The following is an 18,588-nucleotide window of genomic DNA, read 5'->3' as shown; positions in this document are numbered from 1 at the left end:
AGCACGAATTGATCCATATGCCTAGGAGATGGCAGCTGAAGCCGAATGCTGAAAGCCACAGCCTTGTTGCATCCCATCACGTCCCATCATCCATGGGATCACTGTTCAGGCCATGGATATACCCACTAGACCCTGGTCTGGTTAGATGGGCTTTTGGCCATGTGGCAGTGGCTGCCCCTTTGTCCCCGTGCTTGTCTCTAATCCAGTATAACCCTCTGCAGTGGGGCTGCAGCAGGGATGCATTTAGCCTCTGGTATTTACACACACAAGTGCCAATTTCCCCTTTCGTTTCATGAACGGGTAGTTAAGTATATTAGCAAGCCATGTCAATCGGGACAGCGATTATATAGGCAAGCTCCAGGAAAGGAAATACTAATGTACAGCAAGACGAGAACAAATTCAAGAGAATAGAACAAACTCTTGTTAGATACGAAGTGCCTTGCCAAGCCAATGAATCTGGATGTAGTTAGAGAGGTGTACACTATACAGAAGAAGTCTGTAATATTTTATTTCAGAGATATATATTTCCGGGACAAGTTGTTAGATTGACCTCTAGTGTTCATTTTCTTTAGGGAAAATTTCTTGATGTAGCTCTGTTTTGATCAGATCTCATATCTGTGCACTCTGAACGGGCTTTGAGGAGAGGTTTTGGGTTTTTTTTTCCTAGTAGATGAAAACAGAAAATGTCAGTGTTGGTATGCAGGAATTTTCTAGCTAGCTGGCTGACGGGCAGCCAGGCATACCATGGAAATGTTGACACGCCATTACCTATAGGAAGGAGCTGGAAGCAGTCCTGGCTCTCAGAGGTAATGGGAACTTTGCCACTGGCTCCAGGGCCAAGCACTCGGCCAGGAGATCAAAGGTGTATTTTTGCAGGAAAGTTTAGCTTGGACAGATCGTTTCCATTTCTCTAATGTTCTGTTCACTGAATTCTGTGGTGGGGGAAAATGTTATTTACTCTACGATTCCAGCGTTCTCTTACAGCCATCCCCATCTGTCTGTGAAATTTACATCCCAAATTTTCTTCCTTAGGATCTGCTCACGCGTGGTGAAAAGGGACTGAGTTTTAGACTTGGTTGAAAACTGAAACAACTGAAGGTTGGAAGGGTTCTCCCTCACTTCTGTTGCTTGGAGGGCTCCTATCCCATGCAGCCTAATTGGTATTGTTGAATATCACACGTATCAATCTGAAATCCAGATATAATTTATTTGGGTTTGGTTTCATTGATTTCAATAGCTGAAAATGTTTGAATGGCAGCCAACCACTGCAAAATATCATTCTTTTTCGCCTAAAGCATTCTTCTCTAGTGTCAGGGAGCTGTCACTAAAACTATTTTTAATTGCTGTATTTTTTTAATTCATGGTGCTTTGTTGGAAAATATTCATCATTTGTTTGATCATAGAGGGAAGAGGAAGTTCTGGTCTTGAGGAAAGTGATGAAAATCCAAGTAATTTCACTGACTTCACTTAAATTTATTTGGAATTATGTAGGGGAGAGATGATTCTCCACAGCCCGGGTGCTCTCATGCTGCTTGGGGTCTCAAAAAAGGAAAAAAAGAAAAGCACTTTTCACCTCTGCAGCTTTAGGCCAGCTGACCATCAGACTGATTTCCCTACAGTCCTCAGTCAAAGCCTGGTTTTGAGATTTTCGGTTGTGGTGTTTCCTTTATTGCTAAAATTCAGCAGTGGCCAGAACGAGCAGGTTTTGCAGCATGTTTTGGCACCGGTGGTTTGCTCTCCTTGCTGAGCTTGCCCCATTTACGTGACGTTCCTGCTCCATCATTGCGTGAGCAGAGCAGAAGGGATTAATTACTTCTGAATTCATTATGAACTGAGGTTGCCGATGAGCGGGCATCCGGGCCCAACCATGCAGAGCGAGCCTTGCTGCCATCCCCCAGCATGGACCTCACTGCTCTCATGCTCTCAGGCCCCCCAGATGCCGTAGCTCCCTGCCCAAGGGGAAGGCTGGATCTGGTTTTAAGAGGTTTTCTGTGAATTCATCAGAGGGAACTGGGAGACATTGTCTTGCAAGCAGCTGTTGTTTCAGAACAGTCTTTCCTGAACAGCTGGAAAGGGCAGCACTTGCACATCCTAAATAGCTTTACACCTTCAAGATGGCCTTTTTTCTTCTTTGTCAGCAGTAGGACCAAAGAGAGCCATCGGTATCCCCACCCCAAGTCCTCAACGTGTGGTCCCATGGCTCGTGCATGCACACAAGAAATGCTCACACTGCTGCTTTGCAGATGCATCAGCCTCAGATCTTTATGTTTTCCCTGGACCAAAGCAGCTGAAACCAGCCATGGTTCATGCTCTTTTTCATTTTCAGATAAAACTCCAGGTTGCTTCATCTTCCTGGGCTTCAGAAGGCTGCAGAGAGTGAAAAACTCCTATTGAAATAGAACTGGGATGAGTCCAGAGCTGCAGATCAGAATGGGGGGGATGCAGGGCAAAGCAAGAGATTAACAAAGACTTGCTGCAGTGATGGGGAGAAATTTAGATTAAATATCGCTCAGCACGCTGAGCACCTGTTGGCAACATCAGCACCTGCACTGCTGCTGCTAAAGATGTCCATCACTACTTCATCAGCACACCCCATTCTTATCCAGTTCAGGTATCAGCCAAAGCTGCTGAAAAGGGAATACCTTTAATAATGTGCTGCTTCTAATGCATTCAGCCCGGCCAATTACATACAGTTACAGGTCTGCCCTTTTCATTTCACAGATTCTTTTGGTCCTGAGAGTGTATAAATGTTAAATTAAAGTAAAAGCTGTGTTCAGTGTAAAACTTGCAAATATTTTGATTTGCTCTAGCCTTGGAGATCCCTTTGAAGATGATTTCAGAAATGGCCCTCCTATTGCGAGACAGGGATAGCTTCCCCTGCATGCAAACGGTACTGTCACATAACAAATTGCTAAGTGAATTACAAAATGGCATTTGCACTCCTTGACCATACCAATGAGTGTAATTTAAATAAATCCATTCATGAAGGCCTAATTAGCAGGGACCATTCAGTGTGCAGCTGTGCATGGGAAGTCTCTGCTAATCACAGATTGAATCGACGGAGTGCTAAGTGCTCCTGATGTGCTGGAGAGCTGAAATCACTCAGACCTCTCAGGGATCAAGCACTAGATCAGAAAAATATTGATCTCCTATTGCAGCCCTCCCACGGGTGCTGGTGCCCATATGGGGCTGGGTGGATGCACCCAAAGTCAGAGCATTGCTGCGAAATAGGTGCATCAGTGGCTGGAGGAGTGCATCCCTTTGTGCTGCTCCTTGCATCTGAACACACTTAAGAATGATATCCTAGAAGGAGCTACTACAGGAAAATGAAATGCATCTTATGTTTAAAATGTAGGTGTGCTCAAAATGGGAGTGAGCACCAGGAGTAGAACACAGGGCAATCGCTAAATGTCTACTGAGGCTGTGAGGATGCTGAGGAGCAATGCACAACAGCACCCTTGTTCTGGCAGCTCTGAGTCCAAACAAAGACTCAGTGCTGGTAGCCTCGGGTTTCACCTGTCCTTTGTGCCTGTGAGAGATAAATAGCTCAGTGGGACAAAGCCTAAGGAAAGTGGTGCCTGTGCTGGGCACCAGCACTAGATTCCCACTTCATTCAGCAAAGAAGGCCCTCATGTCCCACTAAAACCACCAAATGCGACACCTGCAAGACTGTGGGGCATGATCCTGCCTTGATCACCCTCTGCAGCAGTGCAGACCCTGCAGATCTTATTTCAGTGTTTGTTTTTTGTTTTCGTGTGTTTTGCCTTGCAGTCATGGTGGTAAGCATGAGGCCTGTACCTCCGGCAGCATTATCCAGCATAAATTCTTCCTACTTGGTTAGGGTCACATCACCATATTCATTGTCTGCTTTTTGTTCATTAGCTTGAGATATTGAAAACAATGGAATTAACAGAAAAATGAGCCATGGACGTGTTCCCTTCCTGTTTTTTAGAGACTTTAAACCTACAGACCAAAGTTAGAGCTATAGATCCTACTGTATAAAACGTGTCCTAAAAAGCCCAGCACCCAAGCTGTCAGTTCTATGGCATGCGTTTGTCATCAGCGTAGTGTAATTATCATGGACTTTAGTGACACAATAAACATGAGAGTACAGGTGGTATCCATTTTCAGCTGTTTAATTGAAGAAATGAAAGATCCCGTAATACAGAGTCAACCCAGAGAATTTGTCCGGCTGCGCTAAAAACTTCAGTAGCTGTGACCTCGAGGCCATGAAATCGCTGATCACGAGTGGAATTTTTTTATGATACGGAAGTGAAGAGCATCGATTTAAAAAGAAATGTATAATTTTATAATGCAATATAAATGATCAAAATGGCCCACTTCAGTCCTCTGTACAGCCTGAATACCCAGGAGCGGTGTGTGCAAATCGATACAAAGCCTTAGAGCATAAATTTCAATTCATTTATGAAAGGCAGGCTGCATTTTTTTTTCTCTTAGAACTACCACACATACAAAAAAAAAAAAAAAAAAAAAAGAAAAAACAGCACAATAAGCAGAGAATGGTTCTTCCAGAGCTTTCTGAAATTTGCTTGCGCTTGCTGGCGATTTGTGTGTGGCAGAAAAGGGCTGATTTTCACCTGCTGGGCATCCTTAGTGAGAGCTGAGGATGCCCAGCAGGTGAAAATCAGCCCTTTTCTGCTGAAAATCAGGATCTGTGAGCCCTGCCACACTGAGGGCTGTGGCAGGGTGCAGAGGTGTGCCGGGCACAGCCCTGTGGGTCACGGTGTTTGTACATAAGTCTGCCAAGTGGAAGTGCAGCTCTGCACCCTCAGCCCCAGGTCTGACGCTGACCTCACTGATTGCAGCTGAAGCTGAGCCTCTTTGGTTGGGTAGGTGAAAATCCTCAGCCCAAGACTGTAAGTTTTGGTGTTTTTTGGCTTTGTTTTGGCAGCTGTTCCCGGAGGCTGTGGGTAGCGCCCTCACACCCGCCTTGGCTTTTTCCCGCCTTCGGTGCCCACCGCCATTTTATCTCTCCGTCTTCTCAGGGCAGCCCGTTCCACTCTTGGGTTTCTGTTTCTCTCTCCACTCCTGTGGGCAGCAGGTGAGGCTGTGTCAGTGCTCCTCCTGCCCAGCTCCCCAGCCATGGCAGTGTGGCAGCCATGTGTTGCTCAGAGCAGGGCAGGGAGGGAGGGTGATGGTGGGCCCATGTGAGGAAAATCTCTGCAGCATCGAGCTCTGAGGGTGCCAGCTCCTCTGCTGCCAGACACCAGTTTGGGACGGGGGGTGGTGCTAAAGGTTTCAGTGCTTTTAATTTATTCTGAATTCCATCTTGTCTTTTTTTTCTCAGAATTTCTGATCCTGAGCAGGTGCTGACAGTTCCCTCGGCTGAGCTCGGGGCTCAGCTCCTGCCTCTGAGGAGAGGATAAATCGGTACAACAGGGCGCTGCCGCTCCCCTGGTCAGGGCCTGTGGCATTTTAAATCTTTAATTGCCTCTCTGATTGTCCTTTGATGCATATGCTCCCAGGGATTCCCAGCTGACTCACTTTTGGTGAGAGGTACAGCATTCAACAATGTTGAACTGCTTTAGAGATGGGAATACTGACATGCCTTGGAGGGATAGTTGACTTTACTACATTAGTGAACATGGATTCTTCTGTGTAATGGGCGTAGGTTTGAGTGCCACGCTGCTGAGTGGCTTTTATAAAGCAAATTTTAAATAACTTTCTGTGAGAGTCTGGTTTTAAATTCTTTTTTTAGAGAAATCACTTCATAATCTCAGAGAACTACTTACATTCTGTAAAGTAGAGTCTGCCTGCTTTTCTAGCACATAGATCATTGTGCCAATGACAGACACAGTGCTTAGCAATTCTCACACAGGGTGCCAGGTGCAGAGATACCAAATCCATTCAAGACTTGTGCTCAAAAGTTTGGAACAGATATCCCTTGAGAACGTCAGCAGTTCCCCACTATTAAAGGTTATTGAGATTTGGATGGCCTGATGGTTCCTTTTACATAAAAAAAAAGTAGACTCTGACAACCGTTTGATAAATATCAGTAATGTCTCTGAACTTACCATGGAACTGAAATAATGAAAGGCATTCAGGCAGGCTAACAAGTAACCACAGCCCAACTTTGGTAGAAATGGAGAGGACTTGGGGAGCTCACAGGTATGCAATGTTAAGTTGGCAGTCTGAAAATGTTTTAAAGCAGTTTAATGTTAAATAAAAAAACTCAGCTAAGGTGGTTTTCGGTGCAACGCTTATATTTCCTCCCATGTAAATGGCCTTCTATATAACAAGCTGCCTTAATAAGTTCAGTTGCACTTCCCAAACAGGAGAAGGAAGGTAACTATTTTTCAGAGGCTTGTGCTAATGGAATTATTTAATGCTTTGAAAAAAATTACATTTGTGTAAGAAGCACAGATAGCAGTAGAATTTATAACTATTCCTTAGCCAAATGCAAACAGTAAAGAATTGTCTTACTTCAGACAGCTTGAAATACTTCTTATTGAAGACATGCTATATAGGCCAAAACATTTGTGTTAAAAATCTACTTGTTATTCCTCCTATGAATAGTTTTAAATGATTTGTTTAGATCTTTTTTTAAAATCTAAATTAATTTTCTCGAATTACAGATAAAGAATGGCTTATTCCAGTTCAACACGGGACTTCGTTGCCCTTTCAGATCTGCATCCAAATCTTGCTCGTCCCGTAAGTCTCAGTGACATGGTACTTTTGTTCTCAAGCGAAATTGTATATGACTGTATTATATTACTGCAAAATTATGTAATTGATGGGTATTTAGATACTAATAGCATTAGTATAATTGTTAGATATAAAGTACCTTACTTTCTTTGTGTATAAACCAGGAAAACGAAAATTGATGCTGTTGTTGTCCATAGTATGTGGATACCACAGCTATAGATATTGACTAGACAATTCAGTGTCTGAAAGAATCTGAGGCTTCTTTGTAAAGTTTTAAATGGACGCTGAATTAGTAAAGCATGTACAGAGTCAGTATTATGCAGTCACAATACATCTGTAACCTACAATAGTCTTTCACTACGAGCTATAAGCATAAGGCCCAGTCCTGCAGTTTTTACTTGTGTGCTCAATCCCTCTGAGCTTACTAATGTAGTCCTTAATTATTCACACAAAACTCTTGTTGAATGGTATGGTGTTTTAACCTGATAAAAATCTCACAATCACATCTCAGATAGAACTGTTTCTGTTTCTTTAGAACAAAAAGCAGGTTTTGCAGTTGTCAGGCTATTAAAGGAGCTAAAAACTTTGCTTGTGGGAGCACAGAAGTGTAGGATGAACCAAAAAGTAAACTTGGCAAACAGCAGAGGTTTGTACTTGGTAGTTTCATGCAGATGTTTGAATGTCTGTATGATTTTCTTTTGTTTGTTTGTTCCTGACACAAATGGGAACAATCTTCCCAGGAGCAAGAGCTGAACAAAAGAGTGTGCTGTGTAACTCATTTGTTTTCTCTTTTGGATTTCAGATGGTTGAATTATAACTAGAAAGGCTGGGGACCCAGTTTTTTCATTCTTTTCTATCCACAATCATGTTTTAAAACAGGAGGGAAAAAGCTACAATGCTCCCTATGCAATGTCTCCCACCCTTCACTCTGTCTAGCCCGCTAGTTACTATGTCTGTTGAGTGTTGGATGCTGCAGGAACTTAAAGCCTGGAGAATAAAACAGAGAAGCTGCACTTCCACATGGATACCATATTACAGCTGCATCTCGCCATGCAGCAAGAAGTAGATGTGTGCCTACAGAACTGTATGTCCAACAGAAGATCTGATGTGATGTGAAGAGCTGAAAACAAGTTTTCCTATTCCCATAGCTTTTTATTTGGAGGGGGACAATTTAGCCCTTTGTTCCTTTTAAGAAGAACAATTGTTTTCATTAGACAAATGAAAGAGAACTCACAGAAGAGATGGACAAGGGAAGAGAGTTTTAGATGTTCTCACAGTGGCATTGTATGCTCTTTTCAACTTTTTAGAAACTCCTGTTCTCCAACGAAATTCATTTAATCTGTCACTCACCGGTACTCCCAAATACAAGGCTTCGCTGACTCAGTTAAAAGCTTTCATTTGTACAAATAAGACCAATATTGAGTGTTGCAGTTAGAAAATGTACGGGAAATAGAGTATTTTTAGTAAGGTAGCTTACCAGTATCTTAAGATAGACTGATTGGTATGTATCTAAATCCTATAATTTTTTACTTTGCAGTTTATTTTTTAAAAGTAAAATAGATGGGGCTGTAAGAAACTTGCAGTGTTGTAATGCTGTAGTGTCATGATTTGGTCAAGCAGTCTCAAGCACTGCACTGCCAAAACAGGCAGCATGGCCTACTCCTTAGTTCCAGGCGTGTTCCACTCCTCCTCTTTTGGCAAAAGCAGTGCTTGTATAGTTGCACAATAAGTTGGTCAAGGAAATGATCTCTGAAAGGTTTTATGCCTTCCTGCACCCTCCCTTCCCCCAGTAGTTTTCACTTTCTTTTGTCAGCTTGCTGGGCAGGCTTTGTACTAATAAGAGAATGATGAATATATTTATATACAGTGGAAACCTCTTTTGGAAACTGCAGATTTACATGAATCATCCTAAATATCAGTTCTTCAGACCAGCAGTGTGATGGAATGTGTACTGCAGTCAGACTGAACTGAAATATTGTTTGTTTTAAGAAGCAAATCCAAAAATAGAAAAAATAAAATTCTAATCTAAATCACCACATCTTGGAGATAGATAGAAAATATTCATTACAGAAAGACTGGAAGAACTAGGATGTTACACAGTTAATGCCTGCATCCTTCTAATGAGTTTGTGTCCATCAGGTTGGGTAACACAGTGACCTTGCTCCATCTAGTGATTCAGAGTAAACAGAGATCACGAGACTAGATTTTTGAGTGCATACAGGTATTGTATGTTTGTAGTGAGATCAATCAGACTGCAATGCTCTGTGAATAGGTGCAAAATTCAGTGCATGTTGCTTATTAAATTGCTGAACTGCCCCATGCTAATTGACTGCTATGGTTCCTCTGCTGGGACAAGGAAGTTGTGGACTATGGCAGGTAAGCTCGCGTGTGTGATGTGAAAGAGATGTGGTACACTTAATGGTTTCATTCATTTCATTCCATTCATCCCTTTTGGAATTTATGGCAATTAGGGTAATCTGCTGAGAAATAAATGTGTAATGCTAGTTTATGAAAGTCAGAAGTGGAAGATAGCTCTGTAGCCTCAGGGCCTTTTGTCTTTCCACCTCTTTCTTTTTGCTGTATTATAATGACATTCTCCTCTTCCAGTCTTCATTACCAGACAAAGTATGCAGACTAGCACTTCTGTGCTCTTTTCTCACACTGAGACCTTCAAAAAAAAAATCACACAGATAATATATATTATTACATATTATTCCGCATTATTCTACATCAACATACTATAAAATGTGATATTTCTGTAATCCTTACCAAAAAAACTGGCTGAAACTACTGCTTGTCATGCTTTTCTGGGCCACTCGCTGTGTTTTTACCTGCCTTTTCAACACAGTAAGCTGTTCATGGCATAGGACATCTTTCCTGTTGTGTGAGTGTTCCTAGCAGTTCTGTTCTGCAGTTGAGACTGCGCTGCTTTATCATAATAAACAAAAGCTTAGCAAAGCAGAGTAAGATTAATTTTGTTTTCATAATCAAAAAAGTTTATTGCCTAAGGTCTCGTTGTGGTCATTTGAAAGAGACAAAGCACCTGTAGAAATGTATGTTGTTAAGATGAGGATGGCATAAATTGCCATCCCTGTGGATGTGCAGGTGTGCATCTCTGTGGTGACAGCGGGGATAACAGTGGGTGTTTAACTGTGAAATAAATTCTGTTCAGCCTTTTCATAGTGGATTTAAGGAGATCTGAGGCCTGTGCACAAAGCATGAAACAACAATATTACTGCCTACCTGAGGAGATGATACTGTAAGCAGACAAAATTATGAATGTTTTTGGGTGAACTTTTGCCCACTCATTGCCTTTACAAACAGAAACAGATGTAGTTCTTCTAATATCTTTAATCATGTTTTTTAGGTAACGTTGTATGTTTATGTTTTAGTCCTTTGTTCATGTGGTACTGTGGAATAAATAGATTAAAGTGATTACCAGTCAGAAATATGCTTATTATCATCAGTAGAGTACAAGTCCATGAAATCTAATTCATCATATACATCTGTGTTTAATACTCTTATTCTATAATCTTTTTATTTTTTAGAATGTAATCGGTGTGGTTATTGGAAAAACAGATGTCAGAGGCTTTCCAGACAGAAAAAGTAGAGTCTTTTAAAACCTTTTCTGCTTCATTTTGTTATGTGGTATACTTTGGCATGTTTGACTGAAATCGATATTTAAATGATAAACAGACCTCTTAGTCTAAAGTGTATAGAATAGAAATGCCCCCCAAAATTGTGGGGGTGGGAAGCAAGAGGAAGGAGAGCAGTATTAGTTTGGCTAAACAGTATCAATTAGAATTGGTATTGAAAAACTCCAGTTTGGAAGTATTCCAGGGTATGAAGGTCACAGTATCAGACTGAACACACTGCTACCACAAATACTGCTGGTGCTGATTATGGTTTGCTCCTATTCATTCCCTCATAGAAATATTGAGGGGCTTTCTTAAGGAGTGAAACAAGTAATTTACGGTCTGAGCAATGCCAAATTAATATTATTGTATATTCATACAGAAAAAAAAGGGGGGAATAATACATTGATAATACACTGTTAATTGGATAATGAAGCAATGTATCTACAGCTTGGGGACAACACAGACTCTGCTAGGAAGCATCTGGCTGCAGCTATTCCAGCTCTGTGCAAAGTGCTCAGTTATTCTCCCCGTATTGCCACTGTGCTGAGCCAGCCTGCTCTGGCAGTGAATTTCTGGAGGGAAGTCATCCTCATCAGAAACAATTCCATGTAGTTGGGAACTGTGCTGCTTCATACCGATGCCTCCACAAAACTACACTCTGCAGATTGCTATGCAGTCGGCACAGATGATTGGAAAATGACATACTGCAGATGTGTATGATCCATAACAAACTTTGTTAATTTGCTGCAGGAGAAAACGGAGTGCAGTGTTTCTGAGACTCGCGGATGCCCTCTTGATGATAAACTTTCCATAAAGCTGGAAACCCTTTCTTTTGTTCATTTAAGCCCCTTAATAATCTGTCAGCTGTGATACTGCCTGTCCCCTGCAGCCATTAGGCTCTCACACAGGGGCACAGCTCTCTGAAGGCTGCCTACCCACCAGAATACTTTGTTAGTCCGTACGCTCACTCACAATCTTGCCTGATAATGTGTTTGTCAACACCTAGGATGACTGCTTTGAATCTAGCAACCTACAGTTCTTTTATTTCCCTTGCATTAGATTGTTCAGCTTCGGTGGTGCTGTTAAGTGATATTTGTCTGTGGATAGTACGGTAGAGGTACCACTATAGGGATGGTAGCCTGTCGCGATCACCAATGTGTTTACCGACAAGTCTGCTGACCTCTAGTGGTATTCACATTGCGGATAGTGGTTCTCTATGACAGAATCCAGCAAAACCCTGTGAACAATAGTTTTTGCACACATATCCTAGAATCGAGTCTAGTTGAAACGAAGGTGTGCTAGTGAATGCTAACAGTAGTGTTTGTTTTTGCAGACATTGGGTCTGAAAGATACACATTCAGTTTCACTATTCGTGATTCACCGACTTACTTTATTAATGTCAATTCTTGGGGCAGAGAAGAATATATCAGATCGCTTTCAGAAAGCTTTAGAGTTGGTGACTGTGGTAAGTAGGAGTTTATTCTTAACATGTTTCTGTTTGAATGTGTTTTTGTTTTTGTCCCCAGTAAATCAGTGTTATGTATTTGTGGTTTTACTATATTTTCCTCAGAGGATATGGAGAGCAGTCTAATTGGAAACAAATTGTTCAGTTATGTTCAGTATGAAGAGGAACTGAATAAGATCTCTTAAGTTTTAAATTCAAAACCAGTAAATATGTCAACAGAAAGAGCAGATACAAACCCACTGAATGCAGCCACCCACATCTCACCTAGAGTTAAATGGATCTAAATTCTTACATTACGCTATTATAAATTATGAAAAATAAACTCTGCTAAGTAGTTCAGTGTTTTAATTTGCCTTCAATTTGCCTTACTTATAAGTATTAATATGATTGTTCATTAAAAAAAAAACACACACACACAAGAAAAACCTTCTATTTACTTACAGTCTGTGCTTTTATATCAATAAAAAGACTGCTTCCTGCGATGCAGCGTTTGGATGAAAGCTGTGACTATGAAGACTATGCACACAGCAACTTCTAGTCATTTTGTTCCCATTAAATGTCTCGAGGACTCCTGTGGGACTCTGGCTATAATGCGAGCTGTATGGCCTGATAATGTTTTCAGAATGAAAGCATTTAGCAGAAGCTGTTGCACATGTATGTTCTTTTCCATATCCTACCTGGGAAACAACTATATTTTTAGAGCTCCTTCTCTTTACACGGATTTGTATTCAGTGTTCTAACTTAACTCACTGCTGTTTGGTTGTAGTTACAATTGAAAATCCTTTAGTCCAGTCAAAGGATGGAGAAAAGGAAGAAAAATTCAACCCCATAACTCCGAGGTAAATGTATAGTATAGACTGGTAGGTCTTTCCAGAAAGATCAATTCCTTTCATTGCCAGCTCATTGCAGCAGCATGCTATTGGTAGAAGTAGTGGTCAAATAATCACAAAATAAAATATATCTGTCATTACACATTTTTTTTATTTTTTATTACAGTTTTGCCATGAAATAATAAAAATAATAAAGATATTACTAAAGTCATAGGACAATTTATTTTGAAAACCTGCTACCAAATCCAGTCTGACTGTAGTAGTCTCACCATGTCACAATGCCAATTACCTGCATTAGTCATTCCAGAACTTATTTTATTTTTCTTTATTGATAAGAGCTGAAAGATTTAAAAATACATATTCTACATTGCTATTTGGATTTCCAGTTCTATATAAGTATTCAGTACACAATCATAAATCTTCTGTAGGAGGAAAGTTCTAAATTTATATTTAAAAATTACTGAAAAGTTGGAACATGTATCCATCTTTAAGGAAAATGATTTTTCCCCATTAAATGAATCAACATTCTAGACTGTTAATGAATTGGTTAAATGAAACATTAATTGATGTTTGGTTTTTCTCTGTGTGTGTGTGTGTGCCTACTCTCTAGTTGCTACAAATTACTGATCAGTGAAAATCATTCAGTTGTCAAAACTTCTTCATGCTATGAAATGGACACAAAACTACTTTCTCTGTTGCACCTACCTGTCAAGGATCCTCAGGATTATTATTCACTGGGTGATATCACTGCAAATGGACAGAGCCTTGATGGAAGAATTCTTAATGTTCTTGCAGCTGTAATGTCAGTAAGTTAAGGTGCCAAAAGAGACTGGTGTTTTTCTTCTTAGCAGGGGTAACTGCATTGCCTTAAGTGTGAGTACTGAATTTTGGACTCAGTGAGTGGGATCACTGTTGTTTAGGTTGGCAGTGATTTCAACTGCTTTCAAGTCTGAGCTACTTGAAGTTTTCATCTACAACACAAGGGAGGAAATTAAGGGAATGGAAATGTTCTAGATAAGTAGTCTTTTTGAAACCATGCATGTGAAGGCAGTAGATAACTTGCAAATATATAAACTGCTGATTTTTATAAAATAAGAAGTGTCTCTTTATCTTGAAGTAAAGTTACTGCTGTTAATATATATAATAACAACCTATACCTATAGGTGTATAGGTTTTATTTAGTTGTGTGTAGTTCCCCCCTCCCCCCACTTTTAAAGTCATCTGTTCTCTAAGTTATCACTTTATACTCCTAAACACTGAGAGTATTACTTCTTACAGATTAATCCTCTGTGTTTTTAAAGGTTGGTGAGCCAAAGTATTTCATAACTTCAGACAAAAGAAAAGGTCAGAGGTGTGAAGTAAAGCTCTACGATGAAACAGAGATGTCTTTTCCAATAATATGGTAAAATATGTTTTAATTTACTAAAATACATTCATGCAAGAGTAGGTGAAGAATTAAATGCATACTGTTTACCATACTGTCTTAAATGCATTGTTATTTGTGTGCTAACAGTGATGAGGCAGCGATACGCATTAAATAGGGACTTTTAAAAGTCTCCATAGAGTAACCTTATATGTCTAATTGTATGAGTTACTGACAGACTGCTAGCTAACAGATGGCAAAATGAAGCTTAATTAATAGTTGCATTTTTTTGTTGAGAATTTTGCACTAATTCAGGATGTGGCATTTAAAAACATTTGCAAAGTGCATTCATTTCTACCACAAACTAGTGAGGGAAAAGCCAAACAGGGGTAAGAAGTAGAGAGGAGGTAGGTGTGGTTTTCAGGAAGTCCTTGAGCAATGAATGACATGATAGTGAAGATATTTCAGAGGCCATCAGTGAAGAGGTGGCTGGGCAATGCCAGGTGAAAAGTAAAGAGCTGGAATCTTTCTGTAGGGATTAATTAAAAATATAACAAAGCTGTGCTATGGCACTATTCTTGCCATCCAAACTTAAGAGGAACTGCATGAGATTTTATCACGGGACCTAACCATCAAATCATCATTGTTGAGGGCTACTACTGACCTCATTCTAGTCTTACTCACAATTTACAAGGATTCCAGTGTTGGAAAGCAGGCTGAACATCTGGGCTAAGTGATGTCAGTAAACAACTTGTTCCCAGAGAAAAAGCAGCTACTTTCTCTCCGATTTGCATTCATTAGAAATTACTTGATGCACAGCTTTGAAATACATGTAGTATTTTTCCAGTTGTGATATTTATTTTGAACAGTATAATAGCCCTTTATTTTATCTTCTTTGGCATGGGATTAAATAGGGAATGTATTGGACCATCCTGGCTGGCTGTAAACTAAATGCATGTGGATATACACAGTATTTCATTTTGTTTGCATGTGCACGTAATGAGGGAATCGTTCCCTTTTGAGCTATTTAGTTATAACTGTATTATTTAATAGCTTTGTACCTAAAAGTACTGGTGCTTTTTCAGAAATGTTCTGACACATTAACTTCTCTTGGTTTAGTTGGGATAATGAATCTATCCAGCTTGCACAGAGTTGGATCCCTCGAGAAACAGGTATAATTTTCTGGTTTTGATGGGTTTTTTTCTATAGTTCCTAATGCAATCTGTATTCTAAAGTAACAGATTTTTTATGTTATGCTCAGTAATATTTGCATCAGATGTGAGAGTAAATTTTGACAAATTCAGGAACTGTATGACTGCAACTGTGATATCAAAGACCATTATTACAACTAATCCAGGTAAGAGCTGTTGACATATCATTTTAATATTAGTAATCACTACAGATAAGAAAGCATGAGTGAATTTATTGGAGGTCTGACTTCTGCCAGTTTGCCTCAGAAAGCTTCTTGCTTCTTGTCTGTTGTATAGTGACCAAGCTTTTGGCCTCCACAATACTATCATGTGTCTGTCTGTCTATCTATTTATCTATCTATCTATCTAATCTAAGCAGCCTTCATACACTCCACTGTATGAATGAAGCATACATTCTAGGTACTGCTAATGGTTAAAGGGAAAAAAAGAGAAACGCATTTCTTGGCTAATTCCAAGATGTTGGTTCTGTCTGAACTAAAAAAGCTATAAAATACAATTTTTGATCTATCTGTATATTACATATATTCATTACTTACAAATGATTATTTTTTTTCCAAGAAACTGCAGAAGCAAATGTTCTCTTCAGCTTCATAAGAGAGAGTGCACAAACAGGAGCTTTGCATGATAAAATGGAGGAGCAATCAAAAGAGTCCATTAACTGTAAGAGTGGATTCAGACACTGATTTTATAAAACTAGATAATGTAGTTTCATGATGCAGCTCAAATTTCAAGTTCATACTCTTTGTAGAAAGTAAGCTATTAGCTGGCTGCACATTTCAAGCCTGAACTGTAAACAGGGCTATTCCTTATGTTGTCACTTATGTATCTTCACACTTAGTGACTAAGCAAGTGTGTCGCCTGACATGTTCTTTCTGGCTTAAGAAAGAAAAATAGCAACTTTTGGTCAAAAACTCATTTTGGGGAGATACAAATATTAAGTATGAGATTTTCTTGATTTTACTCTTTTTTTTTTTTCTTTTTTTTTCTTCCCATAATGATGAGCCTTCTCCAAAAGGAAGACGTGCACTGCATTTCTGATGCTTTTGATCTTCTCTTCTTAAGGTCCCTTTCATGTTTCTGCTCTTCTGTGTTGTTTGCTTCTTAGACTAACAAGTCTTTTAAATTTGTAGTGGAGACTATAGTTGATGTTTATACTGTGAAGCAGCTGAAAGAAAAAGCTTTACAGAGTGATGGAAAACCTGAACCAGTCTTTGGCATTATTTATGGCTACATTTCCATGCTGGACATTGATGATAATGTATCTAAAGTTATTCGCAACAGATGGTAAGCAACTGTTTCTTCTAAATTTGTATTTTAAGTGTTTTTTCCTTCTTCCCCTGACCCAAATTAGATAGAACAATATTTAGTCTAGTTCTGGACAAAAAATAAAGCTGCTCTGGCAGTTGGCATCGGAATTTCTGCTGCATAGAATTTACAGCATCAGCAAGGAAGAGGAACTGGTTTTATGAAGGACCTTCTGGTCCTGGAGGATGGAAGAAGAAGAAAGAGGTCTTTTCTTCTCACATGGACTTGAAAGTGTAGATGATGATTTTTTTTTTTTAAGAGTCTCTTGGGAAATCTCAGCCTGAAGAACAGGCTCAAGCAAGAAGGAATTACATGCATGCTCTAATTACCTTTCTGCATTTCAGTTCAGTGTGCCGTTTTGTGGTGAATGAAATGTCAAACACATGCACCTTCTGTGGTGACATCTCTTCAGATTCAAAGTCAACCTTTGTGAGCTTTGACATCCTCGTTGATCTGACAGATCATACAGGCACTCTTTATTCTTGTTACCTCTCTGACTGCGTAGCTGAGGAAACCTTAGGCTGCACTGTAAGTACAAATAAATGAGGTTGTTCTTATCCTGCTCCACTGCTCAGATGAAATGAAACTTACAAATACCTCTAACAGTTCTTCATACGTACATACGTTCTTCATATACGTCAGTAAAAACTTAGAAGTCATTGGCTGCTAATAAGAAGAAACATGTTAAATGTAAGAGTGAATACCCTATTCAGAATACCACCTTAGTTAACACTTCTCAGAGAAGATGGTTGCAGTCCCCTGCAATTCATTGTGATTTATCTGACTGTCTATGTACGTATATCAAACACTATGTTAAAATTGAAAAGTACAGCTTAAAAATGCATTAAATCCTCTTTTCATCATCATTTTACTGTAGAGATGTTACAGCTATGTGCTGAAGTGTTCAGCGACATCATGTCATTAATAGGTCCAGGAGTTCCTCACTCTAGCAGAAGACAAGAGGACTGCACTGAAATGGCAACTGCTATTAGAACGGAGCAAGATTTATTTTAAGGTTGGTATCTAATGGAAAACAGCTACTGTTTTAAATTATTATTAGGTAGTATGTTTAATACTGAAAAATTCCACAACAATTTTGCTGAATTTTTTGAAATAAGCATCAGTTTTTGCACATACTCAGAATATTCCAACATCCTTTACACTGTACTGGATTCTTTTCTCATAGAACTGCCTGTTTTAGGATAATCCTAAGCTGATTCCCTGTTTTAAAACTCACCCTTCTTAGCAAAACTGTCCTTACTCTTCAATCTACTCCACCCTCTGCTTCTACTTTCAGGAAAGCATTTTACTTTGGTAGTAACAGATACATAGCATAACATCTGTTCACTGATACAGCAGTAAAAACAAAGTCCTTTCTTCATTTTTGCAGATAACCTTGTCACCCAATTGGAGAAGTGGTCTGAAAGCAAATATACTTTCATGCAAACTAGCGAATCCTATAGAGGCAAGTCAGAGCCTGCTGGGAAAAAAGCTGCAGCACGTGGCTTGGTAACAGCTGGGAAAAGACCATTTCTTCGCTATATTTTTAGAGGTAGAAGGTTGTTGTCATCATATTTTGCTAAGGAATATGCATTACTAATGGTTGTAATTGGGCTTCTGTGGTGATGTTTTTAAGGTGATTATACTTTGAAAAGTGTAGTAGGTCCACAGCCTAAGAAAAGTTAGTTCTACTGAATTCAACTCTTTAGAAGGGAGGTGGAAGCCTTCTTCACTCAGTTTGGGAAATATGGGAAATTTCTGAAAAATCAGAAATTACAATTAGTACAGGACAGATCTCTTGAACTTTGTTTTTTAACTGCTATACTACTGTTGTGCTACTTCTACGTTACTTAAGTAAATAAAGGCCCACTTTCAAATACTGATGTGTTTGTGGTATATGTTGGTGAGTCCAAACACAAAGCTTTTGGCAACTGCAGAGGCACGGAATGGCAATAGCAAAGTTTTTTGCAAGTCTCTTCTCTCTACGGCAGACTAAGTTTTCTTAGAACAGAGTAATCAATTAGCAGGAACCTCTGACAACCAAATAATCAGGCTAAAACTGCAGGTGGCAGACATGAAAGGATTCTTCTTCAGCACAGGTGTTCTTAGC

General features: G+C 39.6%; 1 protein-coding gene across 11 annotated transcripts; it reads left to right on the top strand.

The window, feature by feature from the left end:
* Positions 1–4,665: 4,665 nt before the first annotated feature.
* MEIOB (meiosis specific with OB domains) lies at positions 4,666–18,357 on the top strand. Of its 11 annotated transcripts, none has more exons than XM_040647867.1 (15): positions 4,667–4,850; positions 5,309–5,391; positions 6,597–6,672; positions 10,215–10,272; positions 11,638–11,769; positions 12,536–12,608; positions 13,210–13,405; positions 13,901–14,001; positions 15,082–15,134; positions 15,224–15,319; positions 15,732–15,833; positions 16,304–16,457; positions 16,823–17,006; positions 17,407–17,493; positions 17,869–18,357. In XM_040647867.1, exons 3-15 carry the CDS (start codon positions 6,604–6,606, stop codon positions 17,989–17,991), a joined length of 1,428 nt encoding a protein of 475 aa, XP_040503801.1. In that variant the 5' UTR covers positions 4,667–4,850; positions 5,309–5,391; positions 6,597–6,603; the 3' UTR covers positions 17,992–18,357. The 11 variants fall into 11 exon arrangements, with proteins under 11 accessions (XP_040503802.1, XP_040503801.1, XP_040503800.1 ...); XM_040647866.1 differs by having other exon boundaries at positions 5,309–5,418; XM_040647862.1 differs by having other exon boundaries at positions 5,309–5,517.
* Positions 18,358–18,588: the final 231 nt, after the last annotated feature.

This window comes from Gallus gallus, chromosome 14, assembly GCF_016699485.2.
Source record: "Gallus gallus isolate bGalGal1 chromosome 14, bGalGal1.mat.broiler.GRCg7b, whole genome shotgun sequence".
Taxonomy (NCBI): domain Eukaryota; kingdom Metazoa; phylum Chordata; class Aves; order Galliformes; family Phasianidae; genus Gallus; species Gallus gallus.
This window is presented reverse-complemented; position numbering and strand designations above follow the sequence as displayed.

What these genes read in the sequence shown, in the direction of transcription:
- MEIOB (XM_046900947.1), top strand. Translation starts at nt 8,895, where the DNA reads ATGTTTGTAGTGAGATCAATCAGACTGCAATGCTCTGTGAATAGGTGC. An exon ending in CTTTAGAGTTGGTGACTGTG is followed by an intron (nt 11,770 to 12,535) that starts GTAAGTAGGAGT and finishes GTTTGGTTGTAG; the next exon opens with TTACAATTGAAAATCCTTTA. An exon ending in CATTATTACAACTAATCCAG is followed by an intron (nt 15,320 to 15,731) that starts GTAAGAGCTGTT and finishes TTTTTTTCCAAG; the next exon opens with AAACTGCAGAAGCAAATGTT.